Genomic DNA, 26,892 nt, shown 5'->3' with positions numbered 1-26,892 from the left:
CACTCATCCAGGAGGTTCCGGGGGCTACAGAAGGCAGGGGGCACTCTCCAACACAGCACTGGCTAGCGCCTAGAAGAGAATACTGTGCGCCGGTTCAGGGCGCCCACCTAGGTCAATGAATGGTCCCGTCCCTCCCAGCTAGGGTAAGGGTCGCTCAGGCGAGGCACTCGGTGTGATACTCGGGGAGTCCGGTGCAGAGGGACCTTTCGAATTGTCCCCTAGCAACGGTTAGAGGAGGAGGGGTCTGTCGGCTCTTCTTAGTACAGGACGGACTGTGAGGCGGGCAGCGGGGATATCCTTGGACAGAGCGCACGGCGCAGGGTGCCTCCAGCCGTCCCGTCTCTGCCAATTGACACCAGGCACATGACACACCGCTGCACCTCGCTGGTGTTCTGTGTGGGAGGAGGGTATGGTATGCAGGGCCAGCCACCGGCAAGCGGCACACTTCTGAGGTGAGGGAACAGCAACTCCCGGCTCGGAGGGCAACAGTGCGCGCCTCAGAGGGCCATCGGCGGAGTGTGAGCTCGCGGACCGCAGCCGCCACACGCCCCGCGGCCAGTGAACCCCACCAGCACCCTCTCACCCGACAGCCGAAATGGGATCCAACAACTAAGTGACAACACCCGTGCAAGGATAGACGCTGCCTTGCTGCACACAAAAAAAGGATATTTCCTGAAGGATTGACCCGTGGAAGCGGAAGCCATGGTGTCTGGCTGGCAGTGTAGCCTGCTGCTGCTGATCTGTGCCACCGCCGGCCAGGAGTCCCGGGCATCGCAGGTAAGAACCGCTCACCCTCACACACCGCGGGACATTCCAGAGCAGGGGGAGGGAGTGGTATTACTTGCATGGTACATTACTGATTCTGGAACGTGGTGGCCTGACTTCGAGTCCCGGTTCACCCACTTGGCTGAATTGTGTGATCCTGGGAAAAAGCAGCGTGCACGTGTGCACTGCCCAAAGTCGAAGTGCTTAGAAGCAGGGCACTAAAAGCGCTTAAGCACCACGCAGCATATGTCATGTGTAGGTATGTGTGGCCCTTGTTTCCGATTGCAGCTACTGGAAGAAATGATGCATTTCTCGTCCCAGGTTTGGAATTGTTGCCTCCCTGTGCTGTGTTAAAGTTGGGCAGGGGAGTCACAGGGACGTGGCGGGAATACGCTCCTCCCGGGCACGTGCTACTCGGCTGCCTCGCCTGATGAGAGCGACCCGGTCCCTTTCCGTTTCTTGGCAGTGGGGCGAACCAAACGCACTGGTAAGCGGGCAACCCCCAGAACAGCGTCCAGACATTCAAAAAACACACTGGAACTCTTTACCTTTGGACAGGAAACGGGCACGAGGGCGACGGTAGGGGTGCGCTTTTCTGTAACCAATACCGCCTGCACCCCCCCCCCTCTCTCAATGGCACTCATTTTAACGAACCCGTGAGGATGAAAGGCTGAGTTACGGCTGCTCACATTGGATTGGCATCCATGACGTCCATGCCCACGCGCACCCCCAAAGTGGGTGCGTTTGGAAAACACGGACAAGTCCACGATAAGTAATGCGCCATACACGTTGCCACCTTAAAAAAGTGTTTCTTCCTGGTAAAGGAATTGTAGCTTTGGATCAAAGCGCTATATACATATCACATTATTATTCAATTATTATCATTTTCATAGAGAGCTGTAAACAATAGCGTGCGCCCAACTGTGCTCAGTTTATGGAGCCCGGAAAGCTGGGCGGCATGGGCTTAATTTTAGGGGGGGGGCAGGGGTGTTTGTCCCCCCCAACGTTCAAAGCACACCTTTTTTGTCCCCATTCATTTGGCTGGTGCACCTTTTCTTCAGATGTCATGTCCCCCCCAACCTTTTCAGCAAGGTTACTCCACTGCTGGGCAGCCGGGCTGCCACTCCCGAATGCCAGGGCACAGAGGGCTCTGCCGCGAGAGCACCGAGCCCCTGAGCTGTGTGCCAGCTGATCAGATGGTTGCCATTACCCGGCAGGACACACCAATGCCTAGACTCGCAGCCGCTACTTTGCGAGTGTGATCGGCAGCACACTTTAGTGCTTCTTGGCGAGTGTGATTGGCAGCACACTTTAGTGCCTAATGGAATGCGGTAGTAGAACAGCAGGCACAGCCCGTGCAACGTGTTTGTGTGGCGTTCGTGCGTGTTGTGCATCTCTAGTCTGAGCGAATGTCGCAAATGTGTGTTGAATGTTTCAAGTGTGTGCAGTGGGGTGGCGAGTGCATGTGGAGTGCTGTCTGCGTGTATAGTACACATTGAGCTCTTGGCATGTCTGTACGTTGGCAATACACAGGGAAGGTGGGTGTGTCTGTGTAGTGTGTACGATTGGTAGGCACTGTGTTCAGTTTCCATTTTTTGAGTAGAGTAAGGTTTCAGTTTATCCAGTCATGGGGGAGCAGCTCATACAGAAATCATTTTCCTGCATTCTGGGGCGCGTAGTGTGATATTTCTAAAAGGAAATAGAAAACTACAAAACCCAGGTAGCATGGGAAAAAAGAGTTGGAGAGACTGCCTGCTGCATCTGGCATTAAGTAACTTCAGCTCTCGGTTAATGTGGATGGTGTTGCTGTGTGCATGTTTGACATGTCCGTTTGTGAGATGTGCGTGTCCTTGTCATTTTTGTGGTCTGCAAGAGGGCACATTTTTGTGTGTACGATTTCTCTGCCTTTTATCTGCTTGGCTAATGTGTTCACCTGTGTTAGAGCTCTGAGTGTGCCTGTAATATGTGCGCGCATGTGTGTGTGTATGTTAGGGGGGTGTGCGTGTTTGTGTGAAAACGGAACGGAGCACAACGCACACTTCAAGGCAGTAAGTAGTTTGGCGTTAGGACAAAGTAATGGGTATGACGGAGATTCATATTAAACATACAATACAGGGAAAACTTGGCAAGCGTATGGAAGGCCAAATGGCCATGCGTGTTCCTTTGAAGGAGAATTCCTGAGGCGGGCGGTCAACATGGAGCGTGTCCAACCTCCAGCTCTGGCGGGGAGTGTGGATTTGAAGACTGAAGCTTTAGGAGGGATGGACATGTCTGTAGTTTTGTTATTGTGGTTTATATCGCGCAACGCTGCTATTTTTCATGGTCCCCAGGCACCCAGGCGGATCTAAAGAGGAAGGGGGGCGCTGGAAGTGCTTAGTGGAATCACGAGGGGAAAAGCGCTAGAGAGCTTTGATGTGCTGTTGGTAGCTTCAGTTCGGAACACCCGCGCACTGTGTGCCGGGTGTGTTTTCAGTTGGTAGTGGTGACGTGGTGTTTATTGTATGAGTGTGTGTTGTACTGGTATAAGGGGTAGCGAAGGAGTGCACATGGTATGACGGGTGCATTTGCAGGTCGTGTGTGTTTACAGCATGTGCAATTGAAGTAAATGCACGTTTTACATGGGTGTGATGCATGCTCCGTCAGCAAGACAGCGATCCTCCTCATCGGCAAACCTTCACCATCCTTTCTCCTCACTCTCTGGCCGGCCTCCCTTGGCCCTCATCCTACCCCCACCTGCGAGGCTAAGAACCTCAGGGTCATCTTTGACTCCACACTTTCCTTCTCCGCCCACATCTCTGATGTCTCTAAAAAGTAAACTTCCAACTGCACCTCCTCAGAAGTACTCTGCCTTTCCTCTCCTTCCCTCAGAAGCTCATGGTCGCCCAAGCTCTGGTTCTCTCCAGGTTGGACTATTGTAACAGTCTCTTTCTAAATCTACCTGCCTCTACTCTCCTCCTTCTGCAACTAATCCAGAACAGGACTGCAAGACTTGTCCTTGGCCTCAAGCCCTGGGATCGTATCTCTCCAGCTCTGAAATCTCTCCATTGGCTCCCAGTGGATGCAAGGATTAAATTCAAAACCTTCCGCATTGTCCACAAGGCATTCTGGGGCCTGGGTCCAAAATACCTTCAACTATTCCTCAGCAAATATCTCCCCTCTCGAGCTCTTCGCTCCTCTACCTCTAACTCCCTCAAGGTCAGTCATTTTTCAAAGAAACAAGCTGGGGGTAGATCTCTGTCTTTGGCTGGGGCCTCCCTCTGGAACAGCCTACCTGCCACTCTAAAACTTGAGGAGAACCATCTACGGTTCCGGATGCACCTCAAGACCTTCCTCTTTGCTTCTGCCTTCGCTCCCCCTCTCCCCTGCTGATCTGTTCTCTCTTGGCACCGTGCACCTGGCCTCCCTCTGTTCTACGGGCCCAGGTACCTGCTCACCCTGCCACCCTCCTGCACTGCCTCCGGGCTACCCCTTGCACTGGGGTCTGTATCTGTACCCATACAGCCCCCCCTTTTCCTTCCTGCACTTATCAGACCTACCCTGTCTGCTGCCTTAAACCCTGCAATTGCCAATTGCTGGCTGCACTACCGCTGTTTGTTGCCATCATTATTTATTTATTTATTATTATTTATCTGTTTCTCCTTTGCTCCGCACTTTCCACTTCTCCCCGCATTCATGCACTTTTCCCCTCCCCCTCTCCCATGCACTTGCGTGTTCTCAATGTCACTAGGCCTAGTAAGATCGTTGTTTTGTTCTCCCCTGTTTCTCTCCCATGCCTTGTCGCGCTCTGAAACACTTATGTATGAGCGTGATAGAAATAAAATATCAATATCAATATCATGCCCCTACCATTCCCAAGCGCTGTGACTATAGGCACACAAATGCACGGGATGCACTTTGAGTGACATGGCATAGCTTGGGAGTGGTTGGCTTTTAGGTTCTTATAAGCGTACACTCGATCCTGAAATATTCACACATCTTCCCTTTCGTTATAGCCCATTAACTAAGGACGCAAGCAGCCAATCATGGGCTGGCTGCCGTCTCGGTGCTCTGCCCTCAGCCAACATCTGTGAATGTTCCACTGATGGCCTTGCACATCTGCTTACCATGCATGCACTATCCATGATGACAGGCGCCTACACGGAAGAGAGTTGTATTAGTAGGCTTCTTTATGTTAGCTTATTTGTACAGCACATGCAGCATATGCTGTGGGGTTCTTCACATGTGGTCATTGATGGGCAGAAGCCAGCATGAGCCAGATGTTGTACTCGGCTAGTACTGCTGTGTTTTCAACTCTCAAGATTGGTAGATTTGAAGCAGGAGGCAAAGTATGAAGCCTCAGACTACTTGTTTGACTAAATTGTGTGAGTACAATACTTAATAGCTTTCTGCTTCAGTAATTCTATCTGCCCAAACTGGGCGCACTTACAAACTGGTGAATCACTGTACAATGCTATGTATTCATTTCTGTTTAGAGGGTCTACTCGGTAAATTATGTCTCAGGCATCATCAAACAAAGAAACATTCTGGAATCCTTTTTGTGGCGTTAATACCCGATCCGGCAGGCCGGATCGGGTGTTAAGGTCATTAGCACCCTGGGTTCCCAAAGCAGCAACCCGAGGTGCTAAAAAAAATAATTTTCCTCCCTACAACAGGATGCGTGTGGCATACCTTTGTACGAAGGAAAATACTTTACCAACATGGCCGCCATGGAAAGGGAAGGCGGGGCTCAGTACCGAGCCCCGTCTTCCCTTTCCATGGTGGCTGTTCTGCGCGGAGAGGAAGGTGCTGCTGCCGCAGCTGCAATAAGGTAAGTTGAGGGTGGCGGGATTACAAATAAAAACGAGGATAGGGTGGGGGAAGATGTTTGCAGTGGGAGCCAGCTGTCAGGCCTCTTGTTATGTGGGCTTACACCAGCAGTTCAAGCCTGCATTCATAGCCACCTGATTGTCTTGCTGCCCCCGCCCGGGTGCTAATGAGGCAATGCAACACTGGTGGCTAGGGTAGTTCTGTCGGTAAATGCCCACTGCTCAATTTGTGGACCTGAGCACAGTGAGGGCAATGGTGCCATTACTGAAATTAGCAGTAAAAGCTGAGTAACATATAACATAACATAACATAATCAAGGCTCACAAAATCTACTCGCTCATTTGCATTGTTAAGGAGATTTTATGACGGGCAAATACCATTTGCATGGTTAACAACCTTGCAGGCGATTATGGGGATGTTTGAAACTTTTATTTGACATTAACTGCAAATATACTTTGTGTGCAGTAAATGCCAAATGGAAGTTTCACTGTGCATGGCTGGCCTTTGGGTGGCAGCATTGCACCAAATATGAAGTGTGCTTATGGTGACATGCACCATTTTACAGAAAGCCTTGGTAAATATTTTTCTTCCTGTCACCATGTGGTGAGTGCACGTCTCTTTGGTGGGGTATGTGAACTGAGGAGCTTGCTCTGCGGGTCTACAGGGTTTTTAAGAATGTGCAAGGCCTGATAATATAACATAACATAACCTTTTTAGGGGTTGAAAGATAGTCCATCACTATTAACGAAGTATAGGGATAAGAAAGGACAACTTAAAAGTGTGATTCAGTTCAAAATTTTCGTTTAAAGCTGTGCAACATAACACAACATTAATCGCACATAAAACTATGTATGATGTTCTAGAGGTTGAAGAGAGTATGTGTACTCTGGACATCGATGAATGCCTTTGCCCTAAAATGGCTGTTTGTGTAGTACCATTTATCTGTGCCATACTTGATTAAGTCAGACATTCGGCCTACGGTAGTGGAGCTCAGTTCACACAGTGGTTAAATGATTCCAATTCATCAGCTCCACCTCCCCCACAGCTCTCATTAGGGAGTTCCACCTCCTGGAGAGTCAATGTGCATGGCTCCTGCCAGGTGGTTTACACTTCCTCCTCCTCTACTACCCGTCTCCTGCTGTGCTGCCCCTTATTCAATATTTTTACACAACCTGTCCTTGGCTTTGCCACTTCTTACACTTGGCATCGGCATTCCCAGATTGCACACCTGTGATTTGCAGTGCCTGTCTAAAAACGCTACTTGACAGTCCTGGCCTACACAACTAAAGGGCTTCCTGAGCGCATCGCGGACCCACCATAACTCCACGCTTCTGCTACGTCTTCCCAGGTACTAGAAACTGCCATCAGTGCAAAATGCTTGGTACCACAAGTTTTCTCATTTTCCCTCTTTCTAGATCAGCATTCCATCCTGGAATTCTCGGGAAGATAGCTCAGCGGCAATGTGCTCGCTTTGGAAGCAAGACGACACGCAGCAACACAGGTTCGATCCCGAGGTCCATGCTTAGAAACCTCTGGGTATTAAGCACGTTAAAAGTAACCTATTAAAATCCGATCCACTGCCCATCAATACACACACACACTCCTACTTCTACAAGCCCTTTCCCTCTTCCTCCATCCTGTTGCATCTTCTCAATGTAGTAGTTATGTGCGTCTATGTCCTATTCTTGCTACACCCTCCCACCCCCCACACTTTTTGCCCTGTGTTTCTTTTCTTCTTCCTCTACAGACTGCAGTCTGGTTTCCCCCCCGGTTGGGTGGGGGGGGGGGCAAAAATCAATTTTCTCACACAAGAACCCGGCAACATAAGACCGCTACGTTGGGGATTGGTATAGTGCCATATCAGACCATAGCATAGCAGACAACATAATAGTGTTTGTTATTATTACCCAATGTCATGGTTCTCAGTTTATGGACTTAAGAAGGACGAAGGGCTAAGTTGGCCCTGCTGAAATGCAAACTGCCGGTTCTATGCCTGAGCCAAGCCGTTGACTCACTGAGCTATCATTGCATTTATCTACATGGAACAGATTTGGCAATGGCGACTGGGGGCCTAATTCACAGAAGCGTTTTATAATGGCAAAACCCCATTGGAAAGTTAGGGTTACATTATTTTCATCATAGGAATAGCACTTGAAACTCCACAAAACTTGCAGTAAGAAATATACATCCCGCTTGGGATGCTTCCTGAAAGTTTCATGATGTTACCTGTGGGGGTACATTTTTAGTAGTGACTCAAAAGAAATATTTCCCCCACAAACTCCAACAGGGAATTTTGGCCCTCGCCTACCGCAAAATCGGAGCCATGGATTTACAGAAAACCTACACGAGAAGCTACCGGCTGGGCCCACTTGCCATCTTTGCTTGGTCTGGTGAAAATCTAATCATTGGCGTTTATGACATACTAAAGAAAAAATGTCTAAAAATGAGCAAAGTAAAGTTGCAGCTAATTCAGGAAGGCAGAGTAATCCGCAGAACAACACGCTGCTTTTACAGAACCTGAAAGCTTCATTTGGGACCGTGGAGTTTCAGACTTCCTTAAAACGAAAGCCCTTCTGATTGGTTACAAATAGACTGCACATACTTCATGGGCATCCGCCATCTTGGTCTTGGACTTTGCAGTGGGTCCACAGAGTCTCCACTGGAAAAATAATAAAAAGGGGTGCATAGCAGCCCTGCCCCTTCAGTTGGGTCCATTCCCATTGGGCATATTGGGTATTTTTGAGGTCCCTCTGGCATGGTCGAAGGCTCCCACCCCCCCAACCTCCCGCCGACCTAAGAGTCCTCTGAGGATGGCATGCGCCCAAGCCCAGTCGGGGTACTTTGGGTGTGTTAACGTATAGTATTAGAATAAAAAAACCAAATTAAAATGTTAGGAATTCATTAAAAAAACTTTCTTTGAATGGAATGTATGGTTGTAGTGCAAAACATAAATATAACAACTAATCTAACAGACATTCCCCGTCTGCGATTCACAAAGCAATCATATCTTGGCCACCACCGTGCACTGCTCATGTCACCACACATTACATCACTGACGGCATGCATGTGTGCATAGTTCCTACAAGGCAGGAGGCACCAGAACGGCTACTGAAAAACTCTAGAACCGCAGAATGCTCATGTTGAGTTTGACTTTGATTTGGGGGACTGCACAAAACAAAGGCCAAATGCTGGAATGTAAACAATGTTGCCAAGAGGCTACATTTCATGTCAGTTACCGCCATGTGTAATGTAATGAGCAGCACCTGGTGGTGATGGAGCCATGGTTGCTTTGGCAACCATAGCTAGTACATTTATGCGTGTTTTTTTTTTACATTTTCTATGCAGCAACAATCACATCCCTTAAAGTGTTGGATGAATGAAGGAATGTATTCATGAATGCCCTTGCATGCTTCAGTTCTGAAAGCCGAGCTGCTTTTGGTCGCTTCTTTGCTGTGGTGAGATGGGAATGCTGGGTAGACAGGGTTGCTCTTCAGTCAGACCAGGTGGCTTGCCTTTGCTTAGCAGATGGAATGCAGATGCCATAGCTGAAGTCACTGAACTGAGGAACAGTGCTGACCTCATGTGTGCAATGGGAATTTGGAATTTTAACAGCAGTGTTCTAAGGGCACCCAGTGGCGAATCATTTTATTTTATTACTGAGGCGTTTAGGAGCCCTTCATTAGACAAAAAGCAAAATATTCTTTATACATATTTCTCTACTTGGGCACGCAAATCCTTAGCCTCATACGCAAAAACACCTCCTCTAAAATCTACGTGACTCCCAAGCCCAGAAAGAATCTCTTTATATGTGAGAATAAACATTATCTTCAGAAACAAGAAGTAGGACGGCTGGAGTGACAGATGTAACCTCCGTTTTATCCTTACATTGAGGTCCTGAGGCTGTCTGAATGAGCCCCATACCCAGCGTACATTATGTACTTAGTGATTCAAGCTCATATCGCATTTATCACAGACATATCTGTGAAATATAAACGTCTGTGTTCATTTGTAGGCTCCCAAAATCCACTTCAATGTTATGCAAAACAGCCAGGAAACCTTATTGGTTCTATTGGCCCTGTTCTGCTTTCTCATAGATGTAGAATAGCAATGAACCAAACTCACAAACTTTTATCAGAAAATAATTAAGCGCTGTTATCTGCACAGGGCGTGTTTACGAGGGTCTCCAGGCCAACACCCGATCCAGCACATCGGAGAGGGTCTTAATGCTATGAGCACCCCAGGTTGCCTATAAGGTAACCTGGGGTGCTGAGAGCAAAGTATTTCTTTTGAATGAACGGGTCGCCTCACAGCGTCCCATTCATTCAAACAAAATACTTGCTAAATATGGCCGCTATGGACCTGGAAGCCCCTCGTCCATTTCCATGGTGGCCAGAGAGGACACTGGGTGGAAGCAGCAGCAGCAGTGGCGTGTGCTGCTGCAGTGCTAAATTGGTAAATGGGGGGAGTGGTTTAAAATAAAGAAGAGAAGGGATGGGGGGATGGGGTGAAGATGGCGGTGTGGGCAGGGGAAGCATCCAGCAGGTTGCTCAGAATGCAGGTTTAGATCAGTAGTTTCAGCCCGCGTTCCGAGCAACCTGATTGGTTGCTTCCTCCACCCCAGGCACTAATGTATATGTTTTTTGCTTTGCTAGGTAAGACAAGTCAATGTTCTTATTATGGCTACAATATAGACTGGAAGTGATCATTACAAATGGCATTTATAAACATTTAAAACAAGGCAGTTCACCATTTTAGTACAATTAAATAATTTCTTTTTAATAGCTTCTTTGGCCGAGAAGACACACAATTTAGTATCTCAAAATGTCCTTCCTTCTAGGATAGGATGGCACTCAGATTAAAGCAATGATCTGCTTATTCTTTGAGCATCACTGCAATGTTTCATATGGTTGGTTATGCTGCTGAACCCACACATTGTCACCCTCCACCCCCAATCGGCATCCCCCCCAATCGCCCCGTATGGCCAATGTACCCTAAGTGTGACAGTGACTTTCCAGAGGGACACACTCAGAGACAATATAGGTCTCTAAATACCAGACCTGTCCTCACCTCGGACCATGTCACAGTTGTTCTTACTTTTGTACTTTTATCCATAAAAACACCGTACCCCTTCACCTCTTCAACCCCCACACCCTTTCTTCAAGATATTTCTTTTTTATGTCTGGTCACACTGCTGTCAGCAACTGCTGGGGTGTCTCTGGCAAACACCGTCCTGAAAACCCAACTCCCACCGGTAGAGTGACAGAGACATAGAGACAGAGAGAGAGACAGCGAGACAGAGTGCACAGACACTGAGAGGGAGAGCGAGAGAGAATCTATCTATCTATCTATCTATCTATCTATCTATCTATCTATCTCTCTATCTATGTATAAAGAGAGAGACAGACAGGGCAAGAGGGCGATAGAGAGAGAGACAGTGTGAGAGAGACAGGGAGAGAGGAGAGAGAGAGGATATATATATATATATATATAGAGAGAGAGAGGGGGGGGCAAGAGGGCGCTAGAGAGAGAGACAGTGTGAGAGAGACAGAGAGGCAGAGAGGGGATAGATAGAGGATATATATATAGAGAGAGAGAGGGGCAAGAGGGCGCTAGAGAGAGACAGTGTGAGACAGAGAGGCAGAGAGAGAGAGAGCGCAAGAGAGAGGAGAGATCTGTGGATACGGCATAGAGGTTACAGCTAGTATGTTGCTAGATGTTGTGCATGTAGTCCACTGCTGGATATATGGAAATATGCCAGCTGTATCAGAAATCATTCTCCAAATAAAGTGAAATCCATGTATCTTGCTCTCAGATGTTTTGAACGACTGCGGGATAAAGCGCAGCAGCCGTTTGCTTTTGCAGGAGGCGCGGGTGCACGTGACTGCGTGGCGTCGGCGGCACACGTGGTGAGCGCATCAGCCACAGCGAACGTTGGATCCCGGTGTAATCGCTAATCCACCTGGCGTGGCCGCGCGCGGCCCTGCACTGCCTGGAATGCAGCTCGTGCTCAGCCTCGGATGAGAGGCTGCACCTCAGTTTAGAGACTTGGCGCATGCTTTGGCTATTATGGGAATGATTGAAATTGGCTTCATTCGCCCAATCGCCAGGAGCAAGCAATAGTCTGTCAGGGCGGGCAGGGGGGTCGAGAGGGGGGGGGGGGGAGAGAGAGAGAGATGGTCAGACAAAGGGCATGGTGTGATTTTTATTTTACTTCGTTAGATGTTGTATTTCGCAGTCCAGTCCAATATATTGCATTTATTTTTCTATCTTCAAGATACTGGGAGAGACCTATATTGGCTAACATATTCTCCTCCCTTAACCTACATATCGAGCTGGACCCTATTAAGAATACCAGCGAGATTGAGGAAATGAATGGGGCTTATAAGGACACTCAAGCACAACTAGCATCTATACAGTTTGCCTGTAAAGTACTATTGAAGATGTGCGGGAAAGTACTTGCGGTCATCGCCAGTAGTATAACTCAACCAGTTAAGGAGGATGGTCAAGAAATGGATGCATTAATTGTGTGGGTGATACAACAAGATGCACAAGCCCCTCGAACCTACAAGGAAACAAGTGAACTGGAATCAGTATTAGTGGAGCAAAATATAACAATTGGGGAAATTAGTGTCGCCATGTATGACGCCATATATCATATGATGATTCATCGCTTTATCCTAGCGGAAAACAAAGAAGGCCGATGAAGAGGCAAAGGAAACGCAAGCAAAACAAAGACATTGCGAAAGCAAAACAAGTGAAAACTGTGGCTAAAATAGGAGGAATTGAAAGGACTGTGGAATGTGTGGAGACAGTGCCGCAACTTAGTCTAAACAGCTTATTAAAAAAAGACCAACGCGCCGAATGGAATTCTAACTAGCCGGCTACTAAATGGGGAAAAACAGACTGAAGTTGAAAAGGCAACTAAAGTAACATTGTGTCTTGACCAAAAGGATGCTGTGCTGCAAGATATTGCTATGGCTCAGCTACCTACAAGGACTCCAATAATGACGAGAACCCAAAGCAGCCCTGCCCCAACGTTGAGGCAAAAAGACCTACTAATCTTTACCATTAAAAAATCCGAGCATGACAGGAGGCATAATAATCCGCACGTAAACAGATCCAAACGATGGGACATATTACATTCAATTTACCCGTTGCCCCTATTGGACACAAAGGATTTTGACTTTGTAGAACCAGTGAAAAACGAGAAAACGCAATGATCAAGGTTCATTGCAAAACTAGAAGTGGCAGCAATGATCCGAAAATGTAGCACTACATTAGTGGAAATACGATTTGAACTGGATGCTGTGGAAGAAACTACAGATGCAAAATTTAATTCCCTGCAAGCTTAGGTGAAATTAACAGATAGTTCTTTAATACTGAATAAATCCCAGGCAACGAATGCGGCCACAAGCGTGATCCAAGAGAACATATTGGCAACCTTGACATGGGCAGCAGAAATTGCAGCACAAAACCAACCACGTAAAGAATGATCTTGGCCTATTTCTTCTTGGAATACCAGGGGGTTTATGCATCAGTTGAAGGATAAGGGATCGTTGGCGATTCTGCAACAGAATTAAATATTCACATTGAAAAAGGGGCTAAGAACGGAGCTAGCAACTACCGGCCTATTGCTCTACTCGATAGCCTGGGAAAAATATTTGCCACCATTATATTAAATCGCCTGACTAAATGGGCCAGGGATTCAGGCCATCAAGATCTCAGGCAATCAGGATTTGTAATAGGCATAGGCACCAGTCTGAATCTATTTATGTTGAACCTACTCAATCTCCAGGTCCTCAAAGGAAAGACCAAACTTTATATTGCCTTTGTGGACCTGGAGCAGGCTTTTGACAGCATCAACCGAAATAGGTTATGGACAAAGTTGATGGAATGGAGTTGCCCCGAGGATCTAGTGGAACCAATGGAGTCATTGTACTTGGATACAACGATGCAGGTCTGTCTCAACCATCAGGGACTCCTGTCGCAGGTAATTAAAGTTAATAAGGGCTTAAAGCAAGGTTGTGCCCTAGCGCCCATTCTCTTTAGTATTTATATCTCGGACATGGAAACTATACAAAACACTGCACGCAATTTTCCACCTAAGATCAATGCAAGGCCGGTGCCATGGATTGTATATGCAGGCGATCTGCTTTTCATTGACAGAACCCTGTAGGACTGCAGAGACGCTTAAACACCCTGCAGTCCTATATGACCCTAAATGAGTTAAAAGTCAATGTAAAAAATCAAAAAACTGAAAGGAAAGAGGGAAACAAACTAGAAGATTCCAATAGCAACTTAACCATGAACTACTTGAACGTATTGACTCACTTATCTACTTGGGAGTAATCATCAATCAAAGTGTGGCAGAAACGCCATGGGCTAATCTGCTAAAATCCAAAATAAAAAATCTGAGCTCATAAGGTATGATATTACACCAAAGATTTGGAAAATTCTCCACGGTTCCTCTGATTACTTTTTCTAATCAAAAGGTAATCCCCATTTTATGCTATAGAGCGCAATCAGCCTTAAATCTGGCTTGGAAAATGTGTGAAATCTTGGAAGGAGCTTTTTGGAAGCGAATCCTGCGGCTTCCCAAGAATTTGCTCATGGCATGCATTAGATTTGAACTAAGCCTAACCTCATTATATTCAGCATCCCTGTCGAAAACCCTACCACTTTTCCGCAAACGTCTGCTGGCTAATACGGCCCCTCAATTGACCATCTTGGGGGATAATGTATTGACGCCATACTCCAACCTTCTAAGTGTGTGGAAGGAGAAATGTGTGAGTATCCTGATAGACTTGGGTTCGACATGGTCAACCTTAATATCCAATCCTGTCCTGATAAAAAACAAACTAAGGCAACAGGACTGGATATTGACTCAAACGAAGCAGAATAATTTGGCTTTGATGAAAGACTACGCTCTCGAATGTAGGTCCTTAATGCCTGTCCCTAAATATTTGAAAAAGTTCCCCTGTCCAGCTATTAAAGGGAGCTTCCTGGGACTTTACCCTACCCGAGAGGTGCTAGTTGCTCGGAAACAGCGGGGCAAGCCCCAAGAGCTATGCAGATTCTGCTCAATACCAAGTGAAAGAGAATCACTGAAACATTTGCTAACCTTGTGTGTAGGTCTAACGGAACGCTGCACTCTGGTTTTGAGATCCATTATTACAATGGCCCCAACATTGTCTCTGGAAGAGTGGTGGCAAAAATGTCTAATGGGTGAGCATCTACCGCTAGTTTTTGCGTTGGTTACATATCTGAATGGAATTTCTACTGAGTCACTACAATGAATGCATGTAACAAGCGGAGAGCCAGTTTTACAGAAAGGGGAATGTACTATCAGATCTGTAATTTGGCTGTGAAAAGAAGTTACATGCTTTGCTTTTGATTTGTATTTTTTAAATGGAATTTATGGAAATATTTTTGTTAAAGGTTTGAAATAAACTAATAAAATAAAAAACAAAACAAACATTTCTATTACAGGAAACATGGCTGACAACAGAGTTGTATGTAGATGAGTATCAAGTATTGCAATCATTAGCACAAATGGGAAAGAAGGGCAGACCTTTTAATGGTTTGGTGACAGGAGTGAAATGTGGAGTGAAAGCCACTAAAATAATCCTTGACCCTGAAAACCCATACTTGTTGGTTGTGAAAATTAGCAGGTTTTCTGATTTGTGTGTTTGTCTGATATTAATTGTGTATGATGCACCTGGGAATGTTCATACAGAAAATATCATGGCATCGATTGCTAGTGTCATTTGTAATGCTGTAACTGGTGTTTTACCTATTTGTTTAATATTGGGTGGTGACTTGAATGCACATTGTGGAGGAGGAAGTGAAGGCCCTGAGACAAATTATGTAAAGACTATAAGTATTATGTAAAAAAAGCAGTCTACCAAAAAGAAATGACCTGTGCTGATTATATGGGAGATTGGGGTTGTCATATATTGAACGGTAGAGTTTGTGGGGATCAACCTGGTGGTAATAAATGGAAGAATGGCCGAAAACTGCCACGCTCGATTATTTTTTTGTAAATGATACTACAGTACAAAGTGTAAGGGAACTGAAGATAGTTGATAGCAAATTCAGTGACCACGCTACATTGGATAGCGTGACCCCAGGAAATACTATAGCTCACTTGGGGGATGTGGAAGTCAACTCTAGTGGCAACAGGATTGGTTGGTCACTGACAAATATAAAGAATATGGGCAAGTATATGCAAGAGCAATTCAAAGGAGACAACCAGTATTTCTCAGCATTATTGGTAGATGAAATTGAGGTGTGGATCACTGAGACCACTTCACGATTGGCTGCCACTAAAACACCATTTGCTTTAAACTCCAGAGTTATCCATTGGCATGGATTTGATAAAGAAATAAGAAATGCAGAGAAGGAAATATACATAGGATAAGAACGTGTTAGTTGTCTCCAGTTGTCTCCAGTTAAATCCCTCTGGATAGTAAACCTCATCAAAAATACATTTTGAAGGTGGATGAAATAGTGGCGGTGTTCACACAGAAATGCCCAGTGGCAGCGATTAATAGCAGTAGCCTCCTCAAAAAACATGAGCAAGATGTGGCAATTATTGAATGAAGGAAAAGTTAAGAAAGTGGAGCAAATGATTAGTCCCATTGGTGCATATGAGTGGATGCAACACAATAGCTGTACCTTTGGCACAGACCAGCCTGACTCTAAAACAGAAGCGCAAAGCTTTAATCTAAAATTCGATAAGCTTGACATTGAGAACATAATACTTAAATAACAAAAATCTAGAACCCCGGGACCTACCGGTCTAGCGTAATCTCGTTTTAAAAGGCGACCCTGTGTTTTGGTTCCAATTGTTATATGATCTTTTTACTAGAGTGTCTGAAGAAGGGAACATTCCAACCTTGTGGAAAATATCATTATTAGTCCAAATACATAAGAACGGCAAACAGTCTGAACCAGCGAATTACAGATTGCTGGCTATGCAAGATGTGAAGGGGAAGGTATTTGCATCCATTGTGCTACAACAATTAACGAAGTGGGTGGATCAAAACCAAGTCTTGGATGACTTCCAGATGGGTTTTAGATCTGGATCTAGTACGACTCAGTGCTTAAAACTGATGGACAGACTAATAAATGAGACAAAAGAAAAATGGCACTCATTTATATACTTAAATGATATATTTCCAAATAGCATTGGACGCGGTTGATAGGAACATTTTATGGGCGAAACTTGGAAAATGAGTCTGTCCTATTGATTTATTAAATGTGACATGTGGATTGCAACATAATAAACAGGCCTGAGTGAGGCTGGACAGCAGGTGCGCCTTCTCAGACACTGTTTACACTAGTAAGGGGGTGAGGCAGGGTTGTGTGTTGGCGCCTCTGCTGTTCAAGATCTATCTTGCTGACTTACCCACAGAGTTGACTAAATTACACGACTGTCACCCTAAATTCAAAATGGTTAAAGTTCCCAATAGAATGCATGCTGATGACCTGATTATATGTGATCAAACGTTCCTGAACCTTACAAGATCATTACAGGAGTTAATAAGTATGCAGAGGCTAATGCTCTACTCATAATCTATTAAAAAACGAAAATGACTAACTTTGCGTATAATGAAAAGAGCGTACCTAGGATGGTGGTGAGAGAACAACTTACAGCCCAAGTTAAAAGATATACATATTCGGGAATTATTGTGACCACCAGAGGTAATTACTCTGAATTAATTCAGGAAAAGAAGATGAAAGCAGTCACTCTATAGCGATGATCTGTAAGATTGCAAGAGAGTGTTCTGGATACAGTCTACAGGGAATATTATATACACAATGTTTTTGATCTACCATGTTTTATGGTACAGAATCAATTTATATGTAGGATTTGACTTGGTTAAAAGTCTTAGAAGGCACATTTTGGTGAGCAATTCTTAGACTTGGCCTGAGTGTGCCTATCGAGTTATTAAGACTTAAATTGGGTTTAATCTCATTACCGACACAGGCAATTAAAAGGAGATGTTTATTTTACATCAAATCTAAATCTAAGCCTGTATGGCCTTTGTTAAAATGACTGGGTGAATGACATTATACAGATGAACGGGACAATTTCGCAAAGATGGTGAACACAACCTTCGAGACGCTCGAATGGGATCCCGACCGGGATAAAGAATATTATTGTCTCCAAAATATTTTTTTAGACAAAAATAGGAAAAATGGAACTGGAACTAAATTACACCCATCTGTAAAAATTTATGATGAAATACAAAAGTTCAGTCCGATGGAGAATAGTGCTTTAGCAATATGCAAAATGAACAAATTCACATTGGAATGTACTCGATGGAAGGCATTGATTCATGAATCGCTTATTCATGATTCTACCAAATTCTGGAGAATAATCAATGGGGGAAAAGGCTAGAACCAGAGAAATCAACAGGGTCCTTGAATCAGTTTCAGTCCTCCATATAGAACAGACATTTGGGGCGGAGAATCTGATGTCACAGACAGTAGCACTTCCTCTAGCCAAATGGCAATTTCAGAATAGTATGGTCGACATACGCAGGCTTATTACCACCAGCCAGGAGTCAAGGGGTCCTGGCCCGCACAGCATCTGCAGTTCCTTAATCAAGTTGGACCCAGACACATAGGTACAAATGCTGCATAAGTTATTTCGCAGCATTGAAGTTACCCAAGTGATCCCCTCCAGCTGGCCTGACAGCATTATCGTTCCCGTTTGGAAGAAGGGTAATCACCAAAATCCTGGTAATCATAGACTTCTTGCTATGTTAGACGCATCAGCAAATTTATTCACATGCGTCTTACTTGAATAACTTTAAAATTGGGCAGAAGTCAATGATATCATACCTTTCAAACAAACTGGTTTTTGTAAAGGTTTGAACATGCCTACAAACTGTCTGGCCTTAGTTACCACGATGGAAAAAACCCTGGAAAATCAGAAAGATCCCTGTCTATTTGGCGCTAGTAGATTTCAGTGCCGCCTTCAACACAGTAGATAGAGGGCGGCTCTGGAACAAGCTGCATATTTGGGGCATACCCCTGGGCCTCCTCAAGATTATTGTTCTTCTTCATGAACAAACAAGAGTACAAATAATGCTGAATCTGCATGGGAAGACCATCTCTTGGAGCAACACTTTCAAAGGCCTCAAACAAGGCTGTACTTTGGCTTCCATATTAAACTACCTTTACCTGTCATATTTGGGTGGTGCCCTTGAGGATGTCAATGCTACTCCACCTAAACTTGGTTGTACAGTTTTGCAATGGCTGATCTACGCGGACGATTTAGTGATATTAGATCTCACCCCAAGTGGTCTTCAATATCCAATGAATGATCTGAAGAAATATGGCGAACTGAAATCATGAGTATTTACCATCGCTGAAACTAAAATCATCATGATCTTCAGTCCCGCTAGAAGGAAACCTCAACAATTAAAGTGGAAGCTTGATGGGAGGCACATTGCGGAGGTTACCATCTATAAATATCTGGGGATAAACCTTGATAACAAATTAAAGCGTTATGAACATTTCAAACAAGTTAGATCTTTCTCACTATCGACCCTGGGTCGTATTTACAGATTTTCCAACAAAGGAGGGGGTATTCTCTGGCCAGTATATTACAGTTGTATCAGACTAAGGTCAATTCCGTCATTATGTATGGAACAGTTATTTGGGCTATGACCCACTTGGACAGGGTGGAGAAACTTGAACACCAGACATTGCACAAGAAATTGCTGAGGCTATCTTACTGGACAACTATGCAAATGGTCCACCTTGATTTTAATATCTTGCCCATTCTGCAGAAGATACAACTTAGGCGTCATAACATATTGGAAATTAGTCAGAGCCCCCACTAACACACTTGAGGGCCACATATGCGAGGCTATGAGGACAAGAGCCAGGTTTATGCTGAACAGCCACGTTGTAACGATCATGGCTACTGCATGCCAGTGGTTACATAGGATGCCAGCAAACACAGTTGATTTAAATGATCAACTGTTTAAGGCAAAAGCAAAATGTATGCTCATGGACTTTAGCAGGGTTCAGTTCATTGTCAACTTGGCATCTCCTGAACAGGGTGCAGATTTTGTCCATTATATCCAGCAGAGGGAAAATTTTCCTCAGTATATGAAATGCTTAATTGGCAGTGCTTTAGTATGGGACTAGATTAAGCTAAAACTCTGGGCTGTTAGAACACGGGAACGCGACGGAAGATGTTGCCGCCTCTCAAGGGCAGACAGGGTATGTCATCTATATGGGGATGACACCTTGGAAACTGTTAAACATTTGTTTACACAATGTGAGTCCTTTCAGTCACTTCAGAGTTAAACCATGTGTACCAAGTCCTTCAGGGCTATCGGAGTTTGTGTTCATCTCCTGACCTGCAGATGTTCTTCTTGTTACTCAGACTGGATAAATTACCAGTGTTGGCTCGTATAGGACCTGAACTAGACATTTCAGTAGCGGATAGGTATTGCTCTTTGTGTGATCATCAAAATAAGAGTCAAATGGCTAAACATGTACTAACGGAATGTTGAACAAACGGGCCTATTTATATGAGCTACCTAGGTAAATTTGTGGATGACTACGAGAACATTAAGAGCGATTTATTTTGGATCTATTGCTTAAACACATCCAACACAGCCATGCATATTGCACTTTATAATGTTTGGATCAGACCCAAGCCTCTGTCGGAATAGTACTGTAAGTTGAAATGCATTGCTGTATAGATTGTAATTTTAAGCTTTTATCAATATTTTATTAAAAGATTATATGAAATTGTTGATGTATATAGAGTATATGTGTATATTTGTATGTTGATTGTGATTGTAATGAATATTTATGATATGTGAAAAGCTTGTAAGAACTAAACACAGTACATTTAATAAATAAATAAATAAGGATTTATATATTTGAGTGACACTATGGTATGTGTACATTTCAAGTTAGCTTTATAAAGCAGAATATTGTTGAAAGCCAGACATGGGCTGAGGAGAGGAAATGATGAGTGGACAAGTAAGTCATGAGTAGTTGCCCACAATGTGGCAAGAGAGTTTGCAATCATGGACACTGGTGCAGTTATTTCCCCCTGATTGTGACTGTATTTCAGGGCACTAGTAAAAGACACATGTGGGTGGACAACGTAACTTTCTTTAGAGGGCGGACACAACCCCTTGGGTTTTTTGAGGTTGGCAAGCTTGGTGAAATATTTGGCTACCAGGATTTTACTCAGGTTGTCATGTTCCCAGGGCATACACTTACTCACAAGACCACAAGCACTTTTTTTCTGATTTTTGGGATTTGGATCCCCTGTGAATATTTCACGACAGATTGCGCGGTTTAAAAGGTGAGCACCTTTTATACTTTGCCAGCGTATTTATTGGAACATTTCCTGTCTCAGGTTATTTTTCTGGTGTTCATGACTTTTTTTTAAAAGTCCAATGCTATTTTGTCTTGCGCACTTTTGTCTAAGGAGTAGGTCTATTGAACTACATTTGTGTATTTCCCTTTAAGATATATGCTCACTTACTGTGCATATATTAATGGGTGCCAGCTTTTGATTTTTTGCTATGGGGACAAAAGTGCCTGGGCATATGTTATTCTTGAAGCTAGCCATTTTTTCCCCTTTTACGTGCTGTTTAAATGCGGTTAGCTGGGGTCCTCACTTTGAAGCTACGCTGGCTGTTCCTGGTTACTACATGGATGGGAGACAATGCACAGTCTGATGCTGTGTGTTTTCTTTGTTTTAAATATCTCACAACCCACTAAGAAAACACATGGCATCCACTTTTATTTTTTACAACCATGCTATTGGCAGTCCTTGAAAGTATTGCCCTCAGAGACCATTTGTTTGCCTTTTGCTGAATTGCATTCTGGTATTTGTAGTCTGCCAGTCAAAGGGGGGGCGGGTAATGGCACAATTGCACACCTTTTGCCAAACATAGTTCAATAAGGATGTATATATTTGAGTGACACTATGGAATGTGTACTTTTCAAGTTTTCTTTATAAAGTAGAGTATTGTTGAAAGTCACACATGAGGGTGAGGAGGGGAAATGATGAGAGGGCAAGTAAGTCATGAGTATTTGCCCACGATGTGGCAAGAAAGTTTGTAATCCTGGACACTGGTGCAGTTATTCTCCCCTGATTGTGGCTGCTCTTCAGGGCACAAGTAAAGGACATATGCAGGTGAAGACGGTAACTTTTTTTCAGAGGGTGGACGCAACAAATGGGGTTTTTTGAGGTTGGCAAGCTTGCTCAAGAATTTGGCTAGCAGAATTTTACTCAGGTTGTGTTCCCAGCGTAGATCCTTACCCACAAGACCATAAGCACTTGTTTCGTATTGGGATCTTATTTCCCAGGGAATATTCCATGACAAATTGCAGGGTTTAAAAGTTGAGCACCTTTTATTGCTTTCCAGCATATTTATTGGAACATTTCCTCTTTAAGATTTATTTTTCTGGTGTTCATTACTTTTTATGTCCAATGATATTTTGTCCAGCACATTTTCCTATAAGGGGAAGGTCAAATAAACTACATTTTCTTATTTCGCTTTAATATATATGTTCACTTACTGTAATGCTACACCATCCCACATCTTTGCTGAGAGGGGCACAGAGATAGATGAGGGCCACTAATGATGTGGTTAGTGCTGCTAGATCCCATTAGATCACGCCTGCTGGTGCAATCTCCTGCCAGAAGAACACTTCCTGCAACTTTGTAGTAGAGTCGCCTCTGAGTCGAGTTCTTGTTAGGAACTGGATTTTGAAGGTAAAATATCCAAGCAAAACAGTGTTGTAGATGTTGTTGAACTCTGCTTATTGTAATTTGCATTAACTTTGCAGATCCAGGTACTAGATGGCCGGGGTACATCATGGCTCCATCTGTTTTTACATGCTTGTGTTTCTTGGAGTTCATCGCCAGTTTTCAGATGAGTGAGTGAAAAGGTTCACTTATTTTAACAAAGTTCACAGTTGTATAGTCGAATTTAGACATTGTGAGGTCTGCCCTCTGGTGTATCAGGGTAGGGACAAGCTGGTCAGACATCAGTGTGATGTTGTGCCCCTTTAGGGAATTAACGAGTCTCTGCTCTGGGCTCGTGCTGAAGTCACATGTCGGTGACCATGTGACCAATGTAATAAAAGGGATGAGCGGTTTCCCGCTCATCAGTACGTCCACCATACTCCTGCATGATGTGTGGTTCTTGCAGTGATGCACCAGCATTGTGCCTCAGGCAGTGGGCCTGCCATGCCAGGCCCTTCATGTAGCAGAGTCCATGCAAGGCAACTCTGCACCCTGCGCCTGTACTCCAGGCAGAACCCCTGCATGCCAATCCTGCCCCCCCATGCGTCTGTGTCCCAGAACACCTGCGTGGCAACTCTGGCTGTGTGCGCTGGAATGGCTTGGGTGCCCCCAGGCCATGATGTGACCGTGTGCTCATGGTCCAACAGGGTGAGACCTGCAACAGTTGATGTCAGCTGGGTGCCCCCAGCAACTGTATGCCTAGAACCTGTGCCCCGGGGGTCCAGACATAACAATGGCGATGAGACGGTACAGGCCCCTGTGCCCCGTGCTGATGGTGTGATGAGAGGAGTGCCCATACTGTGGAGGCAGCATCCGTTGCCGGGAAGGAGTTGTGGTGCGGCAGTCCTCAGCCACTGCAGCCTGTGGTGCTGCTGCTTCTGCAGACCGTGAGGAAATGATTGAGCCCACTTGCTCTGTGAATGAGCTGATGATGAAGCCGGTAAGGAGTTAGGCCTCGGAGTTCCCAGGCTGTCAATACGGCGACCGCCCGGCCCGATGCCCTCCGCAAGTGGCAGTACAAGCCTGCAGGCTGCTGCCAGCCAAAGCCCTCAGCAATATCCCGGGCCAGGCAGGTGATGGAAATTAGGAATGCTATGTGCGGGAGCTGGCAAATATGAAGAGAGGAGGTTGTGCGGCAGTCTCTGCTACCCCCAACAGTGTTCCCGGGCCACACGGTGGTGAACAATGTACTGCTTCAATGGCGGAGCTGAAGTGTGCTCCCGACCTGAATATACTGGGCCGCCCGGCGGTGAAAGAAATGAAGGACTCCAACAAATGAACATACCCCACCCTGGTTCCCGGACCAGCGTGGTGGGGAAAATGTGGTTCTCTTTCTCGGAGCAAAAGAAGGTAGATCCCGGGGTCAACAGGGAGAAGTGCGGCTGTATAAACTAGTTCACCTCCCGAGCAATGCGGGAAAAGACTGCCGCCATTTCAACTGTCTCCTGCAGGAAGAGTGGGGAGAAAGACGCTTGCTGTGTGCCCCAGTTCGGAATGAAGGAATAACATTGAACGAGGAAAAGGAAGAAGGGTGAATGTTTGGTCTGTAGTGCATTTGAAAAAGAGGTGTGCTATGCTGCAAGGGGTTCTGTAAAAAAGGAATCGTAAATGAGGGTTGCAGCTCTGCATGAGTGCTTGTGCACCCTCCTAGTACAACAGCCCCTGCCTGTGGGGAGTGAAAGGTGTGGCTTCACACTCCCAGCCACCAGTACTGTGGTGCTGCCTGCCCCACCATCAATGGACAAGGCCGATGTGGACCCCCGGTACCCCCGGGTCTGGCCTTGCCGGCCCCTGAACTGTGCCATCAACTGCCCCTGAATTGTGGTATTGACTGTCATGAGCTGATACTTGTGCAAGTTTGAACTCGTTTCCTGCAGCCCTGTAAGTGCTTAAAGTGCACTCAGTAACATGCATTTTGATGCTGTGCGCCTACATGTCATGTATATGTTTAAAGTGGTCTCAGTTAGAATGTCTATCTGAAGCTATGCTCCTGCAGATTGTCGGCATGCTTTATGCTCACCCTCTCCACCCCCCTGTTTTAAGAACTCCAGAGCTGGAGGTTCCAGCTTCCCTGTAGCAGCTCCCAGAATTTGGAGCTCACTCCCTTCAAATATAAGCAACGCGTCTTCCCACACACACTTCAAGAAACTGTTAAAAACGTGGCTATTCAACAAATTCGAAACCTACTTTCATTAGCCCTGTTTATCACCACATGTTGCTGAAGTACGCTATTGTCTTTGTCATTATTATCAGCTGACATCTTTCCGCCCTGTAACCAGAAAGCTTTACTGTAACCTTGTAACCTACGCCGTGATACCTCCGGGTTTGGGCGCATAATCAAATGTAATAAATACAATAAATAAAATAAATATGGTGCCAGTAGCTGACAATGGTGTTCGGTGTGAAGTTCCACTCACCGGACGTTAATAAAGGATTTCTTAAAATGTGGTAGAACTACCAACGTGCCACCAGCAATCCACCAACCCTGACTGTCACTGTCTATGTGTACTTAGTGCACAGTATATGTTTTATGTTTGTAACTACCTGAGTCTAAGTGTATGTGATGATTATTTCAATTTACGAGTTTCAAGTTATCCGTGTACCACTGGTCATAACTGCTGATTCCTTGATGTCCAGTGATACTTGTATTTTGTTTGCTCGATATGAAAAAGGAGGAATGTGATGTTGTGACCCTTTAAGAGATAACGAGTCCCTGCTAAGGGCTCGTGCTGAACTCACATGTCTGTGACCATGTGACCAATGTAAAAAAAAAAGGGATGAGCGGTTTCCTGCACATTAGCACGTCCCGCCAGACTCCTGCATGATGTGTGGTTCTTGCAGTGCTGCGCCAGCGTTGTGCCTCAAGCAGAGGGCCTGCCATGCCAGGCCCTTCATGTAGCAGAGCCCCTGCGTGGCAACCCTGCCCCCCCTGTGTGTGTGTCCCAGAGCCACTGCATGGCAACTCTGGCTGTGTGCGCTGGAATGGCCTGGGTGGCCCCAGGCCATTAGTTGACCATGTGCCCACGGTCCTACAGGGAGATCCCTGCAGTGGTGGATGCCAGCTGGGTGCCCACAGCAACTGTATGCCTGGATCCAGTGCCCCGGGGATCTAGACATAACAATCAGTAATTGCGGATTTGACTTACAAGTAAGTGCTGAGATCCTTCATACAGCTTTAGCTCGGCTGTAGTGCACCTTTAGTTCACTAGTGAATGTCTTCTAGATTATTACAGTACATACATTCAGAGAGCCACTGGTCATGTGTAGGGCAGTCTTCGACCACGCCATAGCAGTTCCTGATTACAAAGAAGGCTACACAGAGGAATTGTGTGGTTGTTTTGCTCGATTGTGGCACAAATCCAGCAGTCAGTTTGTGGGAAGGAGTGAATCTGTGCTTCCTGTGATGTTGCGTAAGTGGCTTCAGACCATATTTATTATGTATTTGATATAGCACCTAGTCCTGTCTCCAAGGAGCAGAGAAGAACTTAACAGAACATTTAGTGAACAACAATGCTTAATTTGTGGGGTTGTTTGCCAGGGCTTAGCCCTGGAACTATTTTTTAACCCTGGCACTTATTGTCTCAGACTCACTTGAATTATGATGTGGTGATAGTCAGTGCATCCATCAACCACAATGAGCAGGTGCGAGCTGTAGTAAAACCCCAAATATGTTGACACTGTGGGGAGCAGCTATGGGTGGTGGCAGCAGTGGTGGGTAACTGCCCACTCTCAGTGTCACAGGGGTGCTAGAAAATATTTGGGCCCTGGCACATATTTATTTACAAATCAAGCACTGGAACAGGAGCATCTCAAAAGAGCTCTGCTGTACATCGTAGGTTGTGTGAGGGCCAGTTGAGTCCCGATTACATAAAACAGGGTTGGCTGGAAGCCTGTTGGCGGGCCAATACTAGACATCACACTGTTGGGTTGCACCTTACACCTATTTGAAATTCTAAGCAGAGGGGAATTTACCAGAATCCCACAGTGTTCGAATCAAAGCGCCTCATTATAAATCAGCCGGTCTGGTATTAAAGTGCCGGTATTAATGTATACCAGCACTTTGGTATACTACAGGTAGGCCAGGTGCCTTACCAGCAAAAACACTGTTATTACCGGCATCAGTATTGTCGGTGCCGGTAAGGACAGCAAATCCCCCCTATCAGACTCCATGAATGGGGATTTACACCGTCACTCAAAAAACCAGCCCCTCCACCCATATATATCAGACACACACCCAGTGCTGGAAAGATGGCGGCGCTGTACACACTACTGAAGACCAAGTCCATGCCTTGCCGGACAAAGATCAATATCTACAAGGCGATCATCAGACCTACTCTGAGGTATTTCTCCCAAACATGGATGACTTGCCAGTAGCGACACTGGAAGAGTCTTCCGATAGTCCAGAACAAGGCTCTGAGGGTAGCGTCTGGAGCTCCCCTAATCACAAGGACTGGGTGTGTGTCTGATATATATGGGTGGAGGGGCTGGTTTCACGTCCCTTCCACTAGTAGCCAGTC

The 26,892-nt window shown here is 45.5% G+C and overlaps 1 protein-coding gene across 1 annotated transcript in view; it reads left to right on the top strand.

The window, feature by feature from the left end:
• The first annotated feature begins 250 nt into the window (after positions 1–250).
• Positions 251–26,892, top strand: part of FBLN7 (fibulin 7) — a 710,294-nt gene continuing 683,652 nt past the window's right edge. The window contains exon 1 of the mRNA XM_069607833.1: positions 251–777. Coding sequence (XP_069463934.1) covers positions 703–777 — 75 coding nt within the window. The 5' untranslated portion in view covers positions 251–702. The remainder of the gene's footprint in view (positions 778–26,892) is intronic.

The sequence above is a fragment of the Ambystoma mexicanum genome, chromosome 4q, assembly GCF_040938575.1.
Source record: "Ambystoma mexicanum isolate Mex_15411 chromosome 4q, UKY_AmexF1_1, whole genome shotgun sequence".
Taxonomy (NCBI): Eukaryota; Metazoa; Chordata; class Amphibia; order Caudata; family Ambystomatidae; genus Ambystoma; species Ambystoma mexicanum.
Note: the sequence above shows the minus strand (reverse complement) of the source record. Positions and strands in the feature narration are given on the sequence as shown.